Raw genomic sequence first — 22,733 nt, forward strand, 5'->3', positions numbered from 1 at the left:
GACTAACAGTTTAAATAAATCCCTGAAAATGAATTGTTTGTGTCACCCGACTTCTGAATCAGTTCAATACATTGAGTTACTTCTTTTGTGGCACACCCCCTCCCGTCCCGCTCCCCGCCACCCCTCCTGCTGTGAGTGTTGGTTGTGCCTGTCTCTGCCTGTCTGACCGTGTCCACCGCTGCTGGACCGCTCGCTCACTCCGGGGACGCTGGGATAGCGGCTAACTGTCAGAATCGGACGGCTTTACCTGCCACTGTCCTCCACACCTGTCACCCACGGCAACCCCACAGCTCCGCCTCAGCCGCAAATCAACCGCCTCACACTATTATGGGATTCAGTGAAGTGGCAGCATATATTACACACACACACACACACACACTCACCTCCTACACAACTCACACACTCACTCACACCTCACACACACACAAATACACACACACACACACACTCACTCACACACACAAATACACACACCTCATCCACTCACCTTAAACACACACATACATACACACACACACTTCCCACACACACACACACAAATACACACACACACACACACACACACACTCACTCACACACACAAATACACACACCTCATCCACTCACCTTAAACACACACACACACACATACACAAACAAACCTCACACACACATGCACAAACACACATTCACACACACACACACACACACATGCAAACACACACACACACACTCCACTACAGACCTCAAACACTCTCATTCATTAAAAATGAGAGAAAAAAGACAGATAGGGAGAGAAAGACTGTAGGAGAGAAAGAGAACGAGAGAGAGAGAGAGAGAGAGAGAGAGAGAGAGAGAGAGAGAAAGGTGTACTGAATGTTTAGCCCAATTGGTGTAACGCCTCATTTACCTGAACTTCTTTTCATTATCAGAATGTCATTTCTGTTTAAACTGCTGATGTATTTCAGATATTTTGTTTGTTGCTTTTCTAACAATTCTCACGATTTAAAGCAGAGCTGGACTTTTTTAAACAGTGCAGAATACGTGAGTAAATGTGAGCTTGTACATAACTTTGTGTTGTGTGTTAATAGATTAGTAATGAGTGTGTGTGTGTGTGTGTGTGTGTGTGTGTTGGAGACATGTAGAGAAATCATCCTCTCTATCAGACAGATTCAGAGTCAGGCCTGTAGTGATGCTCAGCCGTCTGCGCTCTCCTCGCAGTAGAGCTGGCTGCTCCTCATCAGATGGTCATTTTAGGTTTTCTTGTGTCTGTGATCTGAAAGCTTGTTTACACACTATTAATCCACTCAATCAAATAATTACATTGTTAGCCAACCTGCAGAGATTTCCTCTTTAACCTTGTTTTCCTCGCTGCTCACTGTCTGCGTTTGAGTATAATTGATTATTATCATTTTCTTCTGCTACACTGACAAGGTACATTTAATTAGAGCAGGTTATTTTTGGAGGAATATGTCATTATTTATATTAGAGCAGATCAGGAGTGTCTCGCCGACTAGAAAAGCGGAGTAAAAAATACAGGTGATTACAGTTTAAACACAGAGGAGATGCCAAGGAGGAAGAGGTGATGTCCAAAAATATGGTTTACTGTCAGTTGTCAGTTGTTTATCCTTTATTTGTCACACGAAGACAATTTTATGTTAGCACTCGACCGCAGTTACCCCTGCAAGTTTACTGCTTCTTTGCTATATTATTTAAAAGTAATTATGTCATTATTTGCATACTTATATGATGAATTACATTTATATTTTGTTTGCATTCTGTATAGTCAGCGTTGAGTCTGCACATCTTTCCATTTGTTTAGTTGTTGACATGCGATGAAAACTTGGCAAAAATGTAAAGCGTGTGTTTATATATATATATATATATATATATATATATGTAAGATTACAGCATCCTTTTTTATTTGCTGATGTCACTTTGTAACTTTACACTTTACATCTGCTAATGTAACATGATAAACGTTTAATTTAGTAGAAAAAAGCTACTAAATCATGTAACAGAAAATGATTTGCTTTCAGATCTAATAATCTAATAATTAGTCATTTACTTTGAATAGTATAAATTTACTCATTAATTGAAGTTTGTTAAGAATGGTTTAGTTCTTTGATATTTATAAAAATACAAAACTTAAAATATTAAGTGCAAAAAAGCATTGCATAATAATCATCATTGCACATTATGAATAAATCATTAAGCTGTTATGTACTACCTTTCTACTTTCTCATGTAGAAACCTTTACTCAGTGCTTAGTTAATCATTACTACGTGGTCAGCACATGCTTTTTTAACATTAATAGTCATTAACTCAGCTCCTAATGTAAAGTTTTTAGTGTTTTATAAAGATCACAGTACTGATCACACTTAAATATGATAAATTAATGAAAAGCATTTACAGTGCTTAATTATTCACATCACTAAATGATAAAATATTAATAGCTGAAGCAGCCACAGTAATTAATGTATGAGTAACAATTCTTTAACAAACTATTAACACCTGAGTGAAGTATATAAACTGCTACCATCAACATGAGAAATCTAACTAGTTAATGTTAGTTGTTCGCTGAATTAATCTACAAGTTCTGCCCTAAGTTACACCAAGACTGGCCAGGATTGCCTGACGTTCACTCCACCCTGACAAAAAAAAAAATAGAGAGGTAGAAGGCTAGTTTGACTGCAGCTTCAGTTACTTTAATAACAGCAGCACTTCATTAGCGCTGACCATAACCATGAGGTTCACTGTTAAAATGAAAGTCAGCCCAATTTAAAGTTATAAAGTAACTGATTATACAGCTTTGCCTGAGTTAACTTCAGAACACCAACATAAACTTCTTCCTTTAATCAAAGCCTCATTTTTTAGTTCTGCATCTGTCACATAAACAATATGGAATATACAATGTAAATGATTATTGTGTTTTAACTTAAAAAAGTAACAATCCTGGTTGCCTTAAAATTTTGATTTCTTTAAACTTCTAATATTGTTTTAAATTCTGTTAACTTGTTATTGGAAATTCAGTGAACTCGAAATTTTAAGGCAGCTATTTTTTTTTTTTTAAACTCAGTTACTAGAACTCTTTCTATCAGACGCTCCCACCTAAGGACAGCTCTGGTGTCACTAGGATTCAAACTGACAACCTTCTGATGTCCGGGTGAATGCTTAGTCCATTGCACCACGTAACCGGCTACTTCTTAAAACTTTAATACACTCTAAAAACATATTTGCTGTGAAAATGAATGTAGTAGCATGTAATGCAGTGGTCTAAAAATTCAGTCCAGCATGAAGAGGTGGTGAATTTGAACCCCAGTGATGTCATATCCATCCATAGCAGGAAACCCAAGAGGAGAAAATTCAAAGTGAAACTGGGTGGAAAAACAAATTCTGTGTTGTTTAATTATCTAACAAATTAGATTTAGGAGAACTTTTGACTAGACTAAGAAGTTTAAGTGTCCTCAAGTTGAGTTAACTCAAAAAAAGCTGTGTAATCAGTTACTTCATCATTTTACGTTGAATTGACTTTGTTGAAAATGATGTTTTGCTAATTTTGTAATCATTTCTCTCTCTCTCTCTCTCTCTCTCTTTTTGTGCTTGCAGATTTAAGGTCCCTGCCGGACGTTGCTATGACAGGAAACTGTACGCGTGAGTGCACTGAGTTCGGCCACTCCGATTCCTGCTGGATGCCCGGCCAGCCCTCACCGAACCGCAACAAAACCGCAACCAAGGGCGGCCCTAAACTGTCCACATTCGTGCCTTACCCGGAGAGGGAGTCGCAGGACCAGCTGATGGCCAACGGCAGCCCCAAGCCCATCGGGGAGGAGCACGGAGGGGGAAACAAGATGGCCGCCATCCGCTTCCTGCCTCCGTACACCAGTGCCTACTCTGCGGGCGGCGAGGTGGGCAAAGACTGCCCCCTAGAGGAGATCCCGCTGAGCCAGACGGCAGATTACGCGTCGGCCACCACTCCGTCCAGCCAGGGCTCCAAGAGAGAGATCTACCTGTGAAGCTCCCGCTTAACGTGGGTCGCCCTCACCTGAGATAACCTAACGCTACAGGTGCGCTCGTCACCCACAATTCACTCTGCCTATAGGAGGAAGATTCCGAATCGCCTCCAAAATCACCTCCACCACCCGACCCCTCGTAATCGGCCTCCTCCTTCACGTCTGTGGATGAAGAATCGGAATCCTGCTTCCGTGTTTTGTATGTAGAAAGCCTGACCAATCACGCGAGTGCGAGTTTGTGTTTGTGAATACTGAATGAAGGATACTCACTTTTCAATCAAACTTCTGCCGAAAGAATGTAATTACAGTTTTTAAATCCGACTTTGTGATAATTTAACGTAAGCTGTATAGGTAAAGGTTCCTACTTGAGTTTGTTTTTGTTTTTTTTTCCTTCGTTACTTTTTTAGACTATTTCGGTTGAACTGAGGACAAGCTTAGTTTAAAATATGTACACTGACCTGTATGTATACACACATACACATCCTGTAACGGACTGTTCTGTAGGGGGCGCTGTGCTTTATATTTTGTGTAGCTGCTGGATCAACGTCAAAAACAAACCATATGGCAATTGCGTAAGCACTGAAAGTGTTTCCAGCAGCAGACTTTTCACTTGGGGAAGTTTTCCCTTCAATGTACAGTGATGTAAATATGATGAGTGGCCAGCCTGGGGGGACATTAGCATTAGCGCAGGCTGGACTAATCACAGTAGAAAAGAAGAAGAAGAAGAAGAAGAAGAAGAAGAAGAAGAAGAAGACCACCACCATAACCCTCAAGCATCACCCAAACACTCGGGATTTGGATTAAAACCAAAACACTGGGGGAAAACAAATGGAAAACAGCAGGTCAGTCTAATGCGATTTGTCAGATTTGAAAAGTTGCCACAGCTCCCATGCGTGGATTTCAGCAGGACCTCCATGGAGAGCAGGTGGCTCCATCAGACACTTTTCCACCGTCTCTCACGTGTCATTGCTGTGATCTTTAGAGGGGGGCCACGGATCTAAACGTGCGTTTTCACCAGTACCTTCGCGTACGAGGCATTTCGAATCCTGACTTTAAGAACACTTTGATGGACCTCTCTGTCCACGTCGCACTACCTGTTCCTCAGCCGCTTTTGTGTGTGGATGGATGCTTCAGAGACTTGTTGTACATGAATGGATGGATGGATGGATGGTGGGTCAAACCCAGTCAGATACACAAAACAACAGCAGTGATGAACTGTGTTCATTCCATTCAATTAATCAAACTAGTCAGACGGTCTGTACAGTTTAGAACATTAAGTCTGGAAAAGTAAGAGCTAGCTTTGAGGCTAATGTTGTAGGATTAGCATTCTTGGGTCTAAAATGTTAGCTGTTTCATTACTGACCATCTCTGTTTCATTTTCAAGAGAAGGTTTTTCAAGAATTTCTTTTACAAACCCCCTAAACTTATTGGGAATCCTTATCCTAAGGCTTGTTATTCATGGAAAACGATGCTAAAGTATTGGCTATTATGGAATTATTTAAACTTGGAATGGAGGGTTGGTCCTGCTGGTAGATCTGGGAATATTAAAGGGTTAAAAGTTGTTATTAATAATGTGTGACAGTAATGGAAATAGCACCTGTGGTAATGCTGGTGAACAGAAGTTGTAATCAGTGGGAAAACAGAGGAATATGCCACACACAGTCTGCCATAAGTGACCTCAGCGTGCACACTGTTCTTCTCCAACGTCCACCACGGGAACAGACTGACTGGTGTCCTTTGGATGGTGGAAGAAAGTGAAAACAAACTGGCTGGCTTTATGTACTGAAACTTTCATGCAGTCACTTGAAGGTAAATAGTAAATGTCTTAACCTGTTAAACTTCCAGGCTTATTGATGGACTACAATACAAGCTAGCTGAGTTACTATTCAGCTAGACCACTGAGGAATGGAAAGCTGGATTTGCTAGCATATTATGTGAAACAGCCAATCAGAATGTTGAAAAAGTACCATATGATGACATCAAACAATGTAATTCTGGCCTAAATTTATGCTGGAAGACTGTTAGCTTAGCTATCTCACTGGATACCAGCAAATAATCAATATTATTAACTAGCCAACATGCATTCATCAGCATATGCCAGTCTGCTGCTTCAATTTACTGCTCACATTGTGATCTATGTAGCTAAGTTATTCCTTTTTTCCTCTCTTAACACCCACTTACATCATACCACCACGTCAGCTGTTCTTGCCGTTTCAGATGTTTCAGCTCGTAACCCTGCGTGAAAGTTTCTCCGTGTAAAGCCGGGCTGAGTGAAGCTCACGCCTTTCTTCTTTCTCTGCTCCTCTGGCTGAAAGGGAATAAACGCCGGAGCCCCTTGTGTCCCCGCCGTCACGACACGCGTACGAGTTCATTTAGTTCATGTCAGAATCCCTGTTTGATCATTTAAAGATCAAACACTAGACTGTCTAATGCAGTCGCTCGGATCGTGCTGAGGTCCAGCTAGAGCAAACAAACCATTTCTCTCAGTGACAGAACCAGCGGTCAGATAGTAGCCTCTCAACCTCTGGACTGGCACTGCTGGGGTTTAGCATGACCTGGGGCAGAGAGAGAGAGAGAGAGAGAGAGAGAGAGAGAGGAAAAACACAAATATATGGCTGCAGCCACCACTCTTACAGATCTCCAAATCTTTTTGATTTGTAGAGTCATTAATTAGTCCTTTATTTTTCATTACATGATCCTGTAAGCTAGTCTATTAATAATAATCTAGCTGTACATTAGCTAGCAGTTATATCAAACATTAGCTTGTAACATCAAACATTATAGCAGTAACATCAGATGTTAGCAAGCAGACAACATCTAAATCAAGCTAGCAGCAACATCAAACTTTAGCTACCAGCAACATCAAATGTTTCCTGGTGGTACATCAAGTATTAACTAGCAGTAACATCAAATGCTAGCTTGCAGTAATAAGCTAATGCTTACTTAATTATTTGATAAATTATTAGATTTTTTTAGAATCATGACTACTCTTTGTGCTCTTTTTGACCTATTTTGTAATAAACACTACTCCAGTGCTTGAATACAGTGCTCTAAAATCACTCATATGTTAAGTGTTGGCTTTGCTAACTAGCTAACTGCATCACAGAAGTTTTAATGTGAGCTACACTTTTCTAGCGAACAAAAGGGTGATGGCACTCTTTAGGTTTAATTAAGATAGACAGTGATGAAGTACTAACTAACTTTCTAGGTGAATATTTTTATAATCTTTTGTCGTTAGCAGTAACATCATGTGTTAGCTAACAGAGACATTAAAACATATCTAGCAGTAACATTAGCAAAAGCTAACGTAACATTAAATCAGTACCTAGCTATGATTTATTTGACAGCTGTAACATCAAATGTTAGCTAGCAGTAATAAGCTAATGCTAACTTAATGTTAGATAACTACCTGGGTATTTTTGTTTAGTTATTTATTCATTCTATTTTGTAATAGATATAACTCCAGCAGATGTGGAGCTTAAAAACTGCACATGATTAGCATCAGCTATACTAGCTAGCTACCTGCTTCACAGAAAAGTTAATTAACTAACAAAGTCACAAAAATATTGACCATTCAAATTAAAGCTTTAGGTTTAATTATGGTAATTTATGCTGATAGACTTAATAAAGTATTAAAGTTTATATAAAAAGTTAGCACTTTGGTACTTTAAGAAAATTTGGAAATTTTATGTGAAGGTTTTTTCTAATTGCTATCTTTGCATTTGCATTTTTTGGTGCTTGAGAGAGGGTGAGAGTGGTACCTGCAGCCACAATGTACACAAGAAGCACAGTCATAATCAGTGGTACTCAACAGTACTCAGTACTACACAGTGGAGCTAAGTAGGATGCACATGTACTCAGCAGTACTCAACAGTACTCTGTAGTACTAAATAGTACTTAACAGTACTCTGTAGTACTCAATAATACTCAACAGAGCTTATCAGTACTCAGTAGTACTCAGATGTTGTCAGTAGTACGTAAATGTACTCAGCAGTACCCAAAAGTACTCCATAGTACTCAGTAGAGCTCAGTAGTACTCAAATATTCTCAGTAGTACTGAAATGTACTCAGTAGTACTCAAAAGTACTCAGTAGTATTCAGTAGAGCTCAGTAGTACTCAAATGTACTCAGTAGTACTTAAATGTACTCAGTAGTACTCAACAGTACTCAGTATAGTTTAAGCAAACACTAAAGTGGAGTTTTGTTTACTTGCGTTTCTTTTCTTTTTATCATTCCGGTTCCTCCTCGGTTCTTGGATGATGCTCGTACGCACTCACATAGGGCAGAATGTGTGTGAGTGTGTGTGTGTGTGTGTGTGTGTGTTGGGGGGGGGATGTAAACGCTTCCTGACAGTTTAGGCAGTGTTGTGCTCCCGCTGGGAAAACCTGGAGTTTATCCCTGGAGAGCGACTGTCACAGATCCTGCTGGGTGATATCAGTCTGTGTGTGTGTGTGTGTGTGTGTGTCTGTGTCTGTGTGTGTGTTGTGTGTTGTGTGTGTGTGTGTGTGTGTGTGTGTGTGTGTGTGTGTGTGTGTGTGTGTGTGAAAACACAGAAGAACACACACCACAATAAAACATCCACATATTGTCTTTAAAGTGAAGCAGTTGAGTTTCTCCATCTGCTTCCACCGATGTTTCTGCTGTTTTGTGTTCTGATGAGCTGCTGGTGCAGAACACATGTACACACACGCAAACACACACACACACACACACCGCTCTGAGTGACACTCTAAGTGTCTGCGTGTGTGTGTGTGCACGCGCGCACTGGCCGTGCTTTAACAAAGAAATCACTCATTAAGGAGAAAAAAGCTCTTTAATTACCCTGCAGGATGAACAGCATCTAATTTATTCCACTTTATTTCTGTCAAATGCACCCTTCACTTCTTCATTTCGTATTCAAATATATTCACGCATATATAACTACTCTAAATAGGGAGGCAAAACAGCTAAACTGTGAAGAGGATGGCTTAATACACCTCTGACCTGGTGTGTGAACAGGGTTTAACTCAGGATGCATGATGATATCGGAATCAGCAGATACAGTACAGGGCAAAATAAAATGATTAATCTCACCAGTAAACATTTATTTATCCAATAAACACATTAGAATAAATGCAAACATTGTGACTGCTCTGTGAGTGTCTTACTTACAGAACACCGTTTTTTCACCATTCCTGCATAATTCAGTGTATAATTCACACTCAGATTTCTTTACAGTGATGGTGATGGGAACCAGGGGTCGCCATGACTACAACACAAATATAGCCATTTTATTTACTATCCAAAACCACCAGTGAACCTACACGGGTCTACTGAGTTTTATATGGAATGTTGACGATGGTAAAATAGTGGAAAATCTGAAATGATGAGTTTTCTTTGGGGACTATTTTGCCTCACAATACCCTATATTTTATGTATCCCTCCATCATGAATGGTTTTTAAGGCCAAAATCTTCTCAAAGCTATCGTAAATCAATTTCTCTGACATCAGGCAGTTCTCATGTATTCATAAACACTTCTTGTAATAACTTTCTGTGAGGGAGCTTTAAGAGGTGGACATCTGGTTCCTATCACCACCACTGTATATAATAATAACAGATCTTGGTGATTCCCATATCACTGCATTCCTAATTTAAATGTAATTGTGCAACACATCAACTTTGCCATCTTGCATTCTACTAGAGCTGAACGATATCAACAAATCATTAGTATTGCGATCATATGTTTTACCTGTGATATATTACCTTAATATTATATTAATTTTAATGTTCAACACCGTCCTGCATTATTTAAACCAAATCAGTTGCTTTTTGTTGGCTTATGAGTCCACTGATTCATCAGAGCACCATCAGAAAGTCATCTGGAGCTGTGATGTATCATGTTGTGTCATGATTTTATTTACTGTTTTTTATAATTAGCGGACCAGAATTCATTCCTAATGAGGTTGTACGGTCATAAAATGTGCCATTTCTAAGAAATAAAAGTGTAATTTTATAGCTCAAAAAGCTGGAAAACAGGACTACAATTATATAAATGTAATAAATTATTTTTTTCCCCTATTTTTTACCCGAAGCAAACCTTTTCAGTCGAGCACCTTCTCTTTTCTCCTTTTTCTTTTCTTTTTTTTTGTGCTCGTTCTTTCCCGGCTCTAATCTAATGCGTTTGTGCTGAATAATGTATTTGACTACAGGGTAGGGCACAGAAATGAATAAAATCTAATGTGACTTAAGAGCCAATTTTACTGTCACACAGAATCATTTTGGTGGAAAGCCACCTGGTGTGTATGTAGGACGTGGAAGAGCAGGAGATAAACATTTTATACCACCATAATGTCACGGCGACGCTAACCCATGCTTGATGGAAGGGGAAAAAAAAGTAAATAGCTTCGTTCTTCCTCTGGAAACAGAGTCGTTTACTTACAAGAAAAAAAAGACAGCAGTTTTATATCCAGGCCGTATTTTATATAATGTGTTCAGCTGCCACATTAAAGGGGTACTTCAGTGGGTTTCGAGCTGATCTCTGTCTGTGGTATCTGTGACGTACAATCGATTATCACGGACAAAAACACGTTTCGATGAACATAGGAAACAGCAGAAAACTTGTTGACTTAGAATAGTAGTCAGTGGGCACCTGACTGCTTTTAGCTCCTAAACTTATTGTACGCCACAGTAAGGAAGCCCTGAAGGGTAAGATAAATAAATAAATATATACTTTCAAATATATATACATATATATATATATATATATATATATATATATATATATATATATATATATATATATATATACATTTGAAAGTGTTTTTCTGAGTCCAAATAATAAAAACACAGTCTACGTTATATATTTTATCTGCCTGTATGATATACCTATATATATATATATATATATATATATATATATATATATATATATATACATATATGTATATAATACTGACTAACACTTAGCATGTTACACCAGGGAGCAGCTTTTTTTGTGAAAACGATCACCGGGAAGTTAAGAAGCTAACATTCATATATACCAGCTTTGACCAGTAGGGGAGGCTGTTTTCCCACCCTTTACCCTTTAGGGACCAGGTGAATAACAATTAGCATTAGTATGCTAATCGTTAGCCACTGAGCACGCAGTATTTCTTTTTTCACCTGGTCATGAAAGAGTAAGTAAAAAAATAAAATAAAACAAAAACAGCCCCCTGCTGGGCAAAGCTGGTATAACATGGTAAGTGTTCACCAATATTCTTTTTGCGTACTTTAGCCATCTAGCGCACCTCAGTAGCGTGAAGGAGAACTTAGACTCAGGAACTTTCACTCTATTTTTTATCTTACTCTTAAAGGCTCCTGCAGATACATCAGATGAAGAAAAACACCATGAAGTTCCCCCTTAAACTCCAAAAAATCCACACTGTCTGCAAGGCCTGTGCAGAAGGAGCGCGTTTGTAGCCTAAATGTGGGTTATATTTATATCAGAACCATGCTTGTGATGCCTTGTTTTCTTTGTACAGTTTTATGTACATGCTAATGTGGCTTTTTTTCTACAAAAACTGAAAAGAAAAATGCAAACGACGAATCTATAAACTGTAAAATATTTTTAAGCGTAGGGAACGTTTAGGGGGTTTGCGTAGTTTGGGATGTTTGAGGCATACGGTGTTGGTACCTGTGTCTGAAAAAAAAAAAGAAATGTGATTTATTCCCTGGCTTCTAGTCTCTTCAGAGGTTTGACTGTCTCTCTTTTCGGTCCTCTTTCTCCTGAGGTTTGTGTTCTTTGCAGTGGCTTTGAAGAGTTTTAGCCGCATTTGTTCCATTATGTTCTTTATCAGTATCCGCATGTTAAAAATGATGAAGAAAAAGAAAACAACAAAAAAGAAATGTGGTCTTTTATTTTTGCTGAGCAAATCAAAGAAATACTATCTTGTAAGTACTCCTTCCTTATAGCTTTACAATAAAATACGTTCAGGAAAACGAAGAAGAGTCGTTCTTTCATCTCAGCTGCTTTTTTTGTCTTTGTTTTGGGGAAAAACTCACTGGGTGGGGGGAGGAGTCGGATCAACTGGAAAGTTGAGGAAATAATGAAATTATTTGACACTTTTTATTACATAAATATCATCGCTGTCCATATATATATATATTCTACATTATTTGAACTCAGCAGCTGTCCTATACACTGTTTGAGGGTCTTTCTCCATTTGGAGTGAGAAACCGTGTCACAAAGGTTGCAGGGCTTAAAAAGATGTTTAAAACATTAGACACAGCTCCAATAGTCAGTATGCACATTTGCACAGTTGACCTAAGATTAAATAACACTTTTCCCCTCATGATTTCTCTGATTTTTCCTTTTTTATCCTGTTTCATAGTCGCTCTGCGTATGTAAAATAGCTCGTCAACCAATTTTCAACCGAGAAACCATTTTTAATATAAAACAATATTTTTTAGAACTTTAAGTTAGGAATTTGTATAAAACAGCTTCATATTCACTTTTTATATCATGAATGTTATACTACATTTAAAAAATATGTGTTTTGTGTAAAATGTCAGAGATTTTGGTCACTGGTGTTATCAGGACTTTTATGTTACATTTTAACAGTATTTTTAGCTCTATTAAACTGCTTCTTTGGGTCGAGCCTCTTCAGAGAGGAAGCATCTCAAGACGTGAGGAGGCGAGTATAATTTTCATTATATTTCATTAATTTAATCTTTTTTTATTAATAAATTTTGTTTATCAGGCAGCACATGACATATATGTCACTGGTGTTATGTGCATTAATGGCTGGGTAATTAAAGTTTTGTCAAAATAATGTCACATATCATTTTTATTACTGATTTTAAATACACAAGGTCACATGACCACCAATCAGTCACCAATTTACAAAATCTTTAACCAGGATGTCACTGGAGTCACAGTCACTGGTGTTACACCATGTTCATATAAAACCAGTGACTGTAAAATATGTTTGGAATTAAGCTCTCCTTTTTGTATATGATATATTTTGTATATGGTAACAGGTGATGTTAATGGACATATTAAGATTATTTAGTTTTGGAAAGCAAGAAATTGATTTTTTAAAAATGTATCTACCTGAATTCCCACTCTAAATGGAGAATGACCCTTGAAAGTTTTACAGACCAATAAAATCCAAAAATCTCTTGGAATAAAATCTCAATCCATTAATTTACATTAAAAATTAAGAAAGTTTTTGCCATCTCATGTAAACTATTTCAGAGATATGTTGGAGTTTTTTGTTTTGTTTTTTGTTGTTAACATTTATACATTGTTGCTGACAGAACAAAGCATGTGCCTCTTTTTATAATTTATAATTTTTTTTACATAACACAGTTTACAAATTCATACTGAACGAAAAAATAGAAATGCTCCAAAATGACTTAGAATAAGGTCATGTATGTTAACTTATACTGAAAATGAAGAAAGTTTTTTGCTTCTTCTTCTTAAGGTTTCATTCTGACAGCAATCACGTAATTTCATATTATAAACTGGAGTTTACAATCTTCAAAGATTATCTTAATCGAGGTTTGTAAAAGTTTTAAAGTTCCAATTTTCAGATTTATTCAATTTAAACCTTGCCCACCAGACAGTTCTGGATATCATACCCAGTTTTCTTTTAAAAATTGTCCACAGCTTCAGGCACCAGAAAGTGAGTGCTGAACCATTTAAGGTAGAACGGGAAAACTCGAACAAGAAGCTGGCGAATATGAAGCCAACTTTAGCTTTGTCTTTCTTACTGTGTTTTGGTCTTTTATTTTCATGTGTTTTAAGATTAAAAGTGATTCACACATTGATGGATTTGCTGATGTGTGTGAGACTGGTCCCAATGGCTAATTAGCATGATCAGTTATTAAAGAAGTAAAAGCTACCAAGAGCAGTCTAGTGTCTGAGGATTATAACGAAACTAATTTGGTGAAAATCTGTAGAGTAATAAGGAAGTTGTGGCCAATTTAATCCTGAAAGCTCATCACCTCTCAATACAAGTGAATTTGTTCACAAGTGGATCTTGAGCGCTCCAACATGGCGGACGCTCAGACGAATCGCCTCGGATAGAGAACAACAGACAACGCGGCATCTAGGTATATATATCTATGGTCAGCAGGTATGCTTTTGTATATGTTATCTGTATGTTAGTGTATTTTAGTGTGTATATCAATGTGTATGTTAGGCTGTTTGAGATTTTGTAGATCTTCCTGAGCTTCTCCATCCAAACAGCACTAGCGGTAAGAGGAGCAGTGAGCAGAACGCCTTGCAGGAAATCCTCCCCACCATGACTAACATCAACCTTTCACACACACACACACACACACACACACACACACACACACACTCTGTGAGGAGTGCCCTCAGGTCCCGTTGTTGCTGTAGATGCGGTTGAGAGTGTGCTGGTGTCCTGCTGAGATAACTGCAGGGTTAATGAACAGAATCTGCTCCACAGTAACTCTGAGACTGAAGAGATTCTCTACTCGGAGCTCCACAGCAGCTCAGCTGGCTTAAAAACACTCCGTCCATCACTGGGACTCACATCAGACATCGACAATGCCAAGGCCGACTGTGTGAGAGAGTGTGAAAGTAGTGCTGTAGTCGAGACCACTAGAGACACGTCAAGCTCAAAATCAGATTAAGATTTATTCGTATAATATACGAAAGAAAGCAAAATAATGAGAAAATAAAATAGACTTAAATAGACACAATGTTACATTAATTATATATGATAGATTCCTATAATGTAAGGTTATCAACGGTGTAAATGCAGTTATGATTTGTTATCTTGTTTATTTGAAATATGTTTTGTGTGAGTGTCTCACTGCGTACATGCATGATTAATGCAAATTAATAATAATAATGCAATTTTATCAGTGGTGGTCCTATCGTGGTCTCTGTCCATGGGTGATGTTACTGATGGGTGCAGTAACAGATGAGCTTCAGTTTGTAACTGTAAACCTACAGAGTGCACCTGTACAGGAGGTGTTTCCGATAAAGTGGCCAGTGTAAATAACTGTGTGTGCTAAAAGTCTGTGTTTTGAGGAGGGCTGATGCTCACCTTCATCCTCCCTGATTGGGAGCTACAGTGTGATGTAGATGAGACCCAGAGAGCAGGTGGAAATCAGCACAGATTAACATTAGAGAGATAATTGGGTAAAAATTGGGTCTCTTCACTCAGACTCCAGCAGAATGGAACAGGGCCAGAAAGATTAAAGCACCAACGATGAAAAAGCCATTTGGGATAATTGCTGTTGTCTCACTGTGACTCGATTTCATCTAAAAAACAATCTTACAATATTATAAACTTTTATAAGCACGAGTTAACTGATTTTCCATCATGCAGGTTTTCTCTCTCTCCCTCTCTACTTCTCTCTCTTTCTCTCCCATTTATATCTGTCTGTCTCTCTTTCTCTTTTTCTCTTCCCTATCTCTCTCTCTCTCCTATCTCTCTCTTCCCATATCTCTCTCTCTCCTATCTCTCTCTGTATCTCTCTCCTCATCTCTCTCCCTTTTACCTCTTTAAATCTCTCTCTCTCTTTCTTTCCCCTATCCCTCTCTCTTTCTCTCCCCTCTTTTTCTTTCCCATTTATATCTTTCTGTCTCTCTCTTTTTCTCTCCCCTATCTCTCTCCCTCCCCATATCTCTCTCTCTCTTCCCATCTCTCTCTGTCTCTCACTCTCTCTTTCCCCTATCTCTCTCTCTATATATCTCACTTCACGTCTCTCTTTCTCTTTCCTCTTTTTCTCTCCCCTATCTCTCTCTCACCTACCTCTCTCCTCATTTCTCTCCCTTCTCTCCTCTTTCTCTCTCTCTCTCTCTCTCTCTCTTTTTTTTCTCTTCTCTATTTCTCTCTTTAATTTCCCATCTCTCTCACTCCCCTGTCTCTCCAGAATGTTCCAGAAGATCAGCATCACTCTTACAAAAACACTCTTCAAAATGAAGGTTCCTAAGAAGGTTCTTAGGAGAGATGTCATAGCAGAACCACTTTTGTTTCTCTAATCTCTTTCTGCAGACCTTTTTTTTTTGGCCATTCTACCAGTGAAACAGAGATCTTAAATATTGTAACACAAAATATAGTAAGAATTAAATGAAACATTTAAGGAATGTTTTAAAAGGTGAAGTTAAATTGGTGGAGCTCCAAAACAGGCCGAAGTAGGAATTTATGGCTACAGGGGTAAAGAACCTTTTTAATGGAAGCCCTATTTGTAAATTAGATGCGTGAAGAACCTTTTTTAACATCTAAACAACCTCAGCATAATGTAAAGGTTCTATACTGATTGAAGTTATTTCCTAGAACCTCACACCAATGCCAGGAACCACTGAGGAACCTTCATTTTGAAGAGTGAAAAGTGTAGGGCCGGACTGATGTGAACACTTTGGACGGATGCTGATATACTGTTGTATATTTTAAATATTACAGTTGGCCATTATAAAAATTTTGATTTTGCTCTGTTATTTCAACCATGATGAAAACTTTACCTGTGAGGTTTTTTTACCGAAAAATCCACAGGACCTCAATCGATATATCGTTCAGGACTTCTGTAAAAGTTGTGCACAACATGCAGAAATAATATTTTCAGTCAAAATTAACTATAAGTTTCAAGTTTCTTTGTGTTGCACTTTTAGACTCAGACATGTTTACAGTGGAGAACACAAATATAACATTTGATTTGATAACAAACAATCATTAATTTAAAAATGCTGAATTTAAAAAGGACATTAATCCAGTCAGAAAAGGCAGAAAGCGTTAACATGTAAACTTTAATGCTGCTCAGTTTTAAAGGGGATTTCCTCCAGCACACCTCCACCTCCATAAATATTCTGCAAAATGGCAATTAGCGATAGCGCACGCCGCCGTGTTTCTCTGCTGTGTTTTAATGACTCTGACATGCAGTTTGACCTTTCGGTTGCTGAGTTTGTTAGAAATATGCGCATAACTGTTCATGTTAATCACTCAAAGCTTTGCAAATGCTGCATTAAAGGGCAAAAGCACCTGTATTTTCTGTTAAGGATGACTGCGCCTCTCTCTGTCTCTCTCTCTCAGTTTTTCCATCTCCCTGTCTCTCTTCCCCCCACCCCTCTCTCTCTCTCTCTCTGGTAGAGCGTGCAGTAGCAGTAAAGCACATAACTGCAGGCTCTGTATGTAATGTTAAAGTGGAGATTAGCCTAGCGGTGCACATCTCTGTATAATGATTAGGAACGGTTCCTGCATTCGGATTTCGCAGCTATCCCAGAATTCCCGGAGCACAGCGGAGCCTTTTTTCCAGAGTGTGCAGGGCATGAAGAGCGGATATGAGGGGGCTTTATCGAGGGGCAGGTGGGGTTACACTCATCATGATGAAGATGAGGATGATGATGATGATGAAGGTTCTTGCGGTCTTGTGACTTCCATGATGATGATTTACATTTGAAAGACTTAACAGCTGAAAACAGGAATGGAACTCACTGTGAGGAAAATGACGATGATGATGATGATGATGATGATGAAGATTATGAATCTGATAATGATGAATATGATGATGATGATGGTTATTCCAGCCCCTTTGAATGAACTATGCCATGTATTAATATTACAATAAAGATGATGAAGATGATGGTTGATGATGACAATATGATGATGATGTTGATAATGATAATAATGATGATGATGATGATGAAGATGATGATGGTTCTTCCAGCCCCTCTGAATGAACTATGCCATGGATTTATATTACAATAAAGATGATGAAGATGATGGTTGATGATGATGAAGATGAAGGTGAAGATTATGAATCTGATAATGATGAATATGATCATGGTGATGGTGGTTCTTCTGGCAACTCTGAATGAACTTTGCCATGAAGATGATGGTTAATGATGGTGATATAAGGTTGATAATGATGATGATGATGATGATTATGATGATGGCAATAAAGATGAAGGTGAATATTATGAATCTGATAATGATGAATATGATGATGGTGATGATGATAATGTGTCTTGTCCGGCCCCTCTGAATGAGGGCCATGGATAGAAATTACAATAAAGATGATGGTTGATGATGATGATGACGACGATGAAGATGATGATGATGATGATGGTAAAGGTGAAGATTATGAACCTCATAATGATGAATATGATGATGATGATTATGAATCTGATAATGATGAATATGATGATGATGATGATGATGATGATGATAATGGTTCCTCTGGCCCCTCTAAATTAACTCTGCTGTGGATGGAAATTATGATAAAGATGATGAAAATGGTGGTTCTTGTGGTTTCCTCTGAGTGTAGTGTGAGTCTATAGATGCATGAATGATGATTATTTTGAAGAGGATTTTGATGAAAACGATGATGATTGTTATAGAGATTAAGTTGATTAAGATGATAATAAAGATGATGATGATGATCATGGTGATGATGAAGATGATGAAGATGATAATGGTGATGATATATATATGAGTATGATAAAGAAAATGATGAAGATGATTTCGAAGAAGATTGTTATGGAGATGATGTTGATTAAGATGCTAAAGATGATGTAGATGGTCATATTAATGACAATTACATTCTATTCATGGTACTAATGACGGGATCTGTGACAATAGATGGAGATACATGGATGAAGATGAGGAAGAACATGACAATGATGAGGATGATTATTATTCTTGTGATCTCTGTTTTATGTGGTGCTAATTTATGTCAGTGTTGGTATAAATTAGCTGTAATAATATTGACAATAATGACGAGGATGAAGATGATGTGGTGATGGTGATGAAACTCTTTCTCAGGGTCAGTTCTCTCGCTCCTCATCTCCACCTTATCGCTGTCTTGGCCCCAGATGGAGGGATGGATTTGTGGAGTGATGGAGGGAGGAGGATGGGGATTTTCTCTCCCTCCGTCTCTCCATCAGTGGTGGCTGCAGGGGTCTTCTAGACTGCTGGGGCAAACGGAGCGTCACACAAACACATTGGTCTGTGGGCTCCCATGGCTCTCTCATATCACTCTCAGTACCCCCTCTAAACATCCCCTGCTCCCCCCACCCCCGAGCCTGTCTGATCCACAGCAGCTCCATCTCCTCACCTCAGAAAGAGAGTGACTGCAGGAGTGTGAGTAATGTGATTTGTCTCTGTGTGTCGTGTGATGGGAGAAGGGCTGGCAGGGTGTGTACACTGCTTCTGGGGGCGGGCTTTTGAGGGGGGGCCAGGGGGACATGAGTGGAGAGTTAGCATGGAAGAGGAAGAGGTTCTGCACTAGTGGAGTAGACCACATTTTACTTCATCATCAGGCTAGTCAAACCATCCATGCAGGGAGTGGACAAAATAACAGAAATACCATATTAGATTAAACTGGCCATTTTATTGGAAACACCAACCATATAGCTCAAAAACAGATGACGCTTCAAGGCTTCTTTAGTAAAAACAGTGGTCCTATATAGAACCTTTTTGATTTGCTCTACATAGCACCAACAAGGGCTCTTCTATTGTTGCAAGCTTGGCGGAACTGCAGCAGAACCCTTTTTAGAACCTGTCAGCCTGTTAGCACTTAGTCATTTGTTTGTGTAGTTAACTTGAGTATTTCCTGGTTCTGATTTAGCGTTACAATAGATGGAAACAGAAACTGTAACTGGTCTCACAAGTCCGGACCAGCATAGAACAGCCCAGTAAGGCCCTGAGAACCATTTGACCCGATAGTGGAAAAGCGGCCATAGACTTGTTAGGGTCAGAATAAACTGACCTTTCTAAACCAGTCTAATGCCTTGCGAAAGTGGAGCTCAAATTAGGGGGCGCTGGTGCGCACATCAACATTATCTGATGAACAACAAGCCTGTAGTTAGATTATAGATGTGACAGATGCCTGTTAGGTGTTTCTGGGAAAATGGCCAATGAGTATGAGTACTCCATTAGGGGTTTCCATCAATTATGTATATTTTTAATGTCCTACATAGCCTCTAGAGGGCGCCCTACTGAATCAATTGCTCCAGCAGCGCTTACTCCCTATTAATAAGTGTTGCCTTAGGCATTGATTTCCACCAAATGTGTTTCATGTTTACTGCAGAAAACATTTTTCTTAATATAATGCTTTTTTTCCAAGAATCAAGAATAAAGCGATTGTGAGAGACAGTAGAGAGCAGGGTGTGAAATACAGGCGCTCCTGGGGTGTCCGGGACCCTCTAATTAATCTCTAAAAAGTGAGTCTCTAAAAATAAATTTATTATGACATTATGCTCAAAAATAGATGCTCAAATATAAAGCTCACTGTTTACCTGCTTCACCCACAATCAGCTTCTGTCTTTGGTCTTCTTAACTAACTAGAGCTGCAGCACTGCTCTGCCTCAGGGTGGCGCTGTAGCAAATTAGTTCACCCAGTTGGTTCATAGCCTAACAACTGTAACTCTGCCCAACAGTGTGAATTATTAGTAAAGAGTGAATTATTACTAATTTCTCAAACTGAAGACAGAAGAGAAGATGAGTAAGATCTCAGTTAATGTGAGGATGAGTGCAACACCAAACTAGAACAGAGCATTACCAGAAGAACAATTGTTAAACCAATCAGCGCTGCTATGGCGAATGAGTTAGCAGCCTGACAGCGCAGCAGAAGCCAGCCTACATAGGACTCTCCGAATAGCAGGGGGTATTTCGCACACTGGTAGAGAGTAAAGTGTTGGGTAAAGGAAGATTAAGGGGAATGGGTAAAGACAGTTTCCAGCCTGAGGGTTTTTTGCAAAAAAACGTTTTGATGTTTCAAAAAGTTTTACAATGTGGGCTACGGCAATAGAAAGTGTGATAAACTGTAAGTTGTGGATACTGTAAGAGAGCCCCCTGCTGTTTATCAGAGCGTCACCGCTCCCTAGTTTCATTTTCCATTTCCCAAAAGCTTTAGCCTAGCGCGCTAACATTATCACTCATAATAACAGACACACGTTCAGCTCTGTCTCCTCATTATTCACCACCATCACTGTAATATTTTATCATCAACATTAACACATAAAGGTAATAAGAGGGGATGGTGGAGATCAAGTCTGCAGTGTCTGAGATTTTTAAAATGCAGAGTTAGAAAAGAAAAACATCTCATAGTGAAAGCAGCGTTTTACAGTATAAATAAATGTAGAGTCATTATGCTGGTAGTGAACTATGCTGCCTGACACAGCTGCCTAAAAACAATAGAAACGGACGGTTAAACAGAAGTTAGGACAGTGTTGGGGTTTATCCTAAAGTTAGAACAGTATTTAGGAGATTTAGTCTAGTTAGGATTTTTGTATGATACTGTTTTCTTATCTAGAGTTAATGATGAGATTATGAAGTTAGGAACTGTTATTCTGTAATAGCTACTGTCCTATATAAGTTCTTATACAGGTTCTTCAAATGTTTTTTAATAATGACAACCATGAGTTCTATTTAGAACTATTTGCATGCTTAAATGGTTCTTTGCATAATGAAGTCGTTGTTCAGACTGATGGAAAATGTGTTTTATATAGAACTTTTTTTTTCAAAATGGGACTATATGGCACCAAAAGAGTTCTGCTACTGTTACAAGCTTTACATCACCAACAGCAGAACCCTTTTTGGTGCATTAAAGAATGATTCTAAAAGGGTTCTATATAGAACCATATACAAAACACATTCTCCATTAGTCTGAAGGACAATTTCACCATGCAAAGCTCTTAAGGCATGCAAATGATTCATAGAACTTAATTAAATCCATTGCCTTTACTAAAGAACCCTTGAAGAACCATCTTTTTTTAGAGTGTAGCAGAATCTGTCCACTCATATATCTCCTCTCCGATGAGACCCCTTTCTCTGTGAATGAGGAGAGACTGAGAACCCTCAAACTAAAAGCTGTGTCAGAATCACCGTTAAAATCTGATCAAAATCACAGTTTGTAAACGTCATTGCTTTAAAGAACACACTTAAACTGATTACAGTTAAATATGCTTCTGAAAAGTACACTTAAGTGCATTTGCCTGTAGAGTGGAAGGCCGGTAGAGCTAATAAGGTAGTGATCAGCCTGAATGAATTGTGGGAAATGTAAGTTCAACTTGGCAGGGTTCATGCAGGAGTCAGTTTCCCTGTGCAGATGGAAATGAGCTGGTAGCTGATTCTGCTTTAAAGCTTTTTTTATTTGATATTAATATTTTGCACATGGCCTCACAAAACAACATAAACTAAACTAACTCTGCTTCAGCGGCTATCTGTAATCATTCATCTTCAAACAGAAGGTAACGAGGAAAACACGTTCAGGGAGGCGGAAAAGAGCGATAGAACACCCCCCCCCACCCCATCACTGTTTATGGCTTTAATGAAGAGACAGCAGATCCTCCCTCACTCACTTCTTCTCAGCAGGAGAGCAGAACGACCCTGACCCACATCATAAACATTCTACATTCTACTGATACCACTCTTCCCATCTCTCTCTCTCTCTCTCTCTCTCTCAATCGCTCTCTCATTTTCTCTCCTTCTCTCTCTCTTTCTCTCTCTCTCTCTCTCTCCTTTTCTTTGTCTTTCTATCTCATTCTCTCTTTCACTCTCTTTCTTTCACTTTCTTCCTCGCTTTCTCTCTCTCCCCTTCTTACTCTTTCCACCCTGTCTCTTTTACTTTCTCCTGTTCTCTCTTTACTTTCTCTTTCTACCCCCCTCTCTCTCTTTCGCTCTGGTTCTCCCTCTCTCTTACTTTACTTACTTTCTAATTATCTCTCTTGTTCTTTATTTTCTCTTCTTTCTACTGCTCTCTTTATCTCTTTACTTTCTCTCGCTCTTCCTTACTCTTTTTTTCTC

At 38.7% G+C, this 22,733-nt stretch overlaps 1 protein-coding gene across 2 annotated transcripts in view; it reads left to right on the forward strand.

Moving 5' to 3' along the window:
• pcdh1b (protocadherin 1b) overlaps positions 1–8,511 on the forward strand; it is a 237,217-nt gene extending 228,706 nt beyond the window's left edge. The window contains exon 6 of one of the 2 annotated variants that reach the window (XM_036569300.1): positions 3,589–8,511. In XM_036569300.1, coding sequence (XP_036425193.1) covers positions 3,589–3,995 — 407 coding nt within the window. In that variant the 3' untranslated portion in view covers positions 3,996–8,511. The remainder of the gene's footprint in view (positions 1–3,588) is intronic. The other variant, XM_036569299.1, reaches the window with a different exon arrangement.
• The last annotated feature ends 14,222 nt before the right edge of the window (positions 8,512–22,733 follow it).

The sequence above is a fragment of the Colossoma macropomum genome, unplaced genomic scaffold, assembly GCF_904425465.1.
Source record: "Colossoma macropomum unplaced genomic scaffold, Colossoma_macropomum, whole genome shotgun sequence".
Lineage (NCBI taxonomy): Eukaryota > Metazoa > Chordata > Actinopteri > Characiformes > Serrasalmidae > Colossoma > Colossoma macropomum.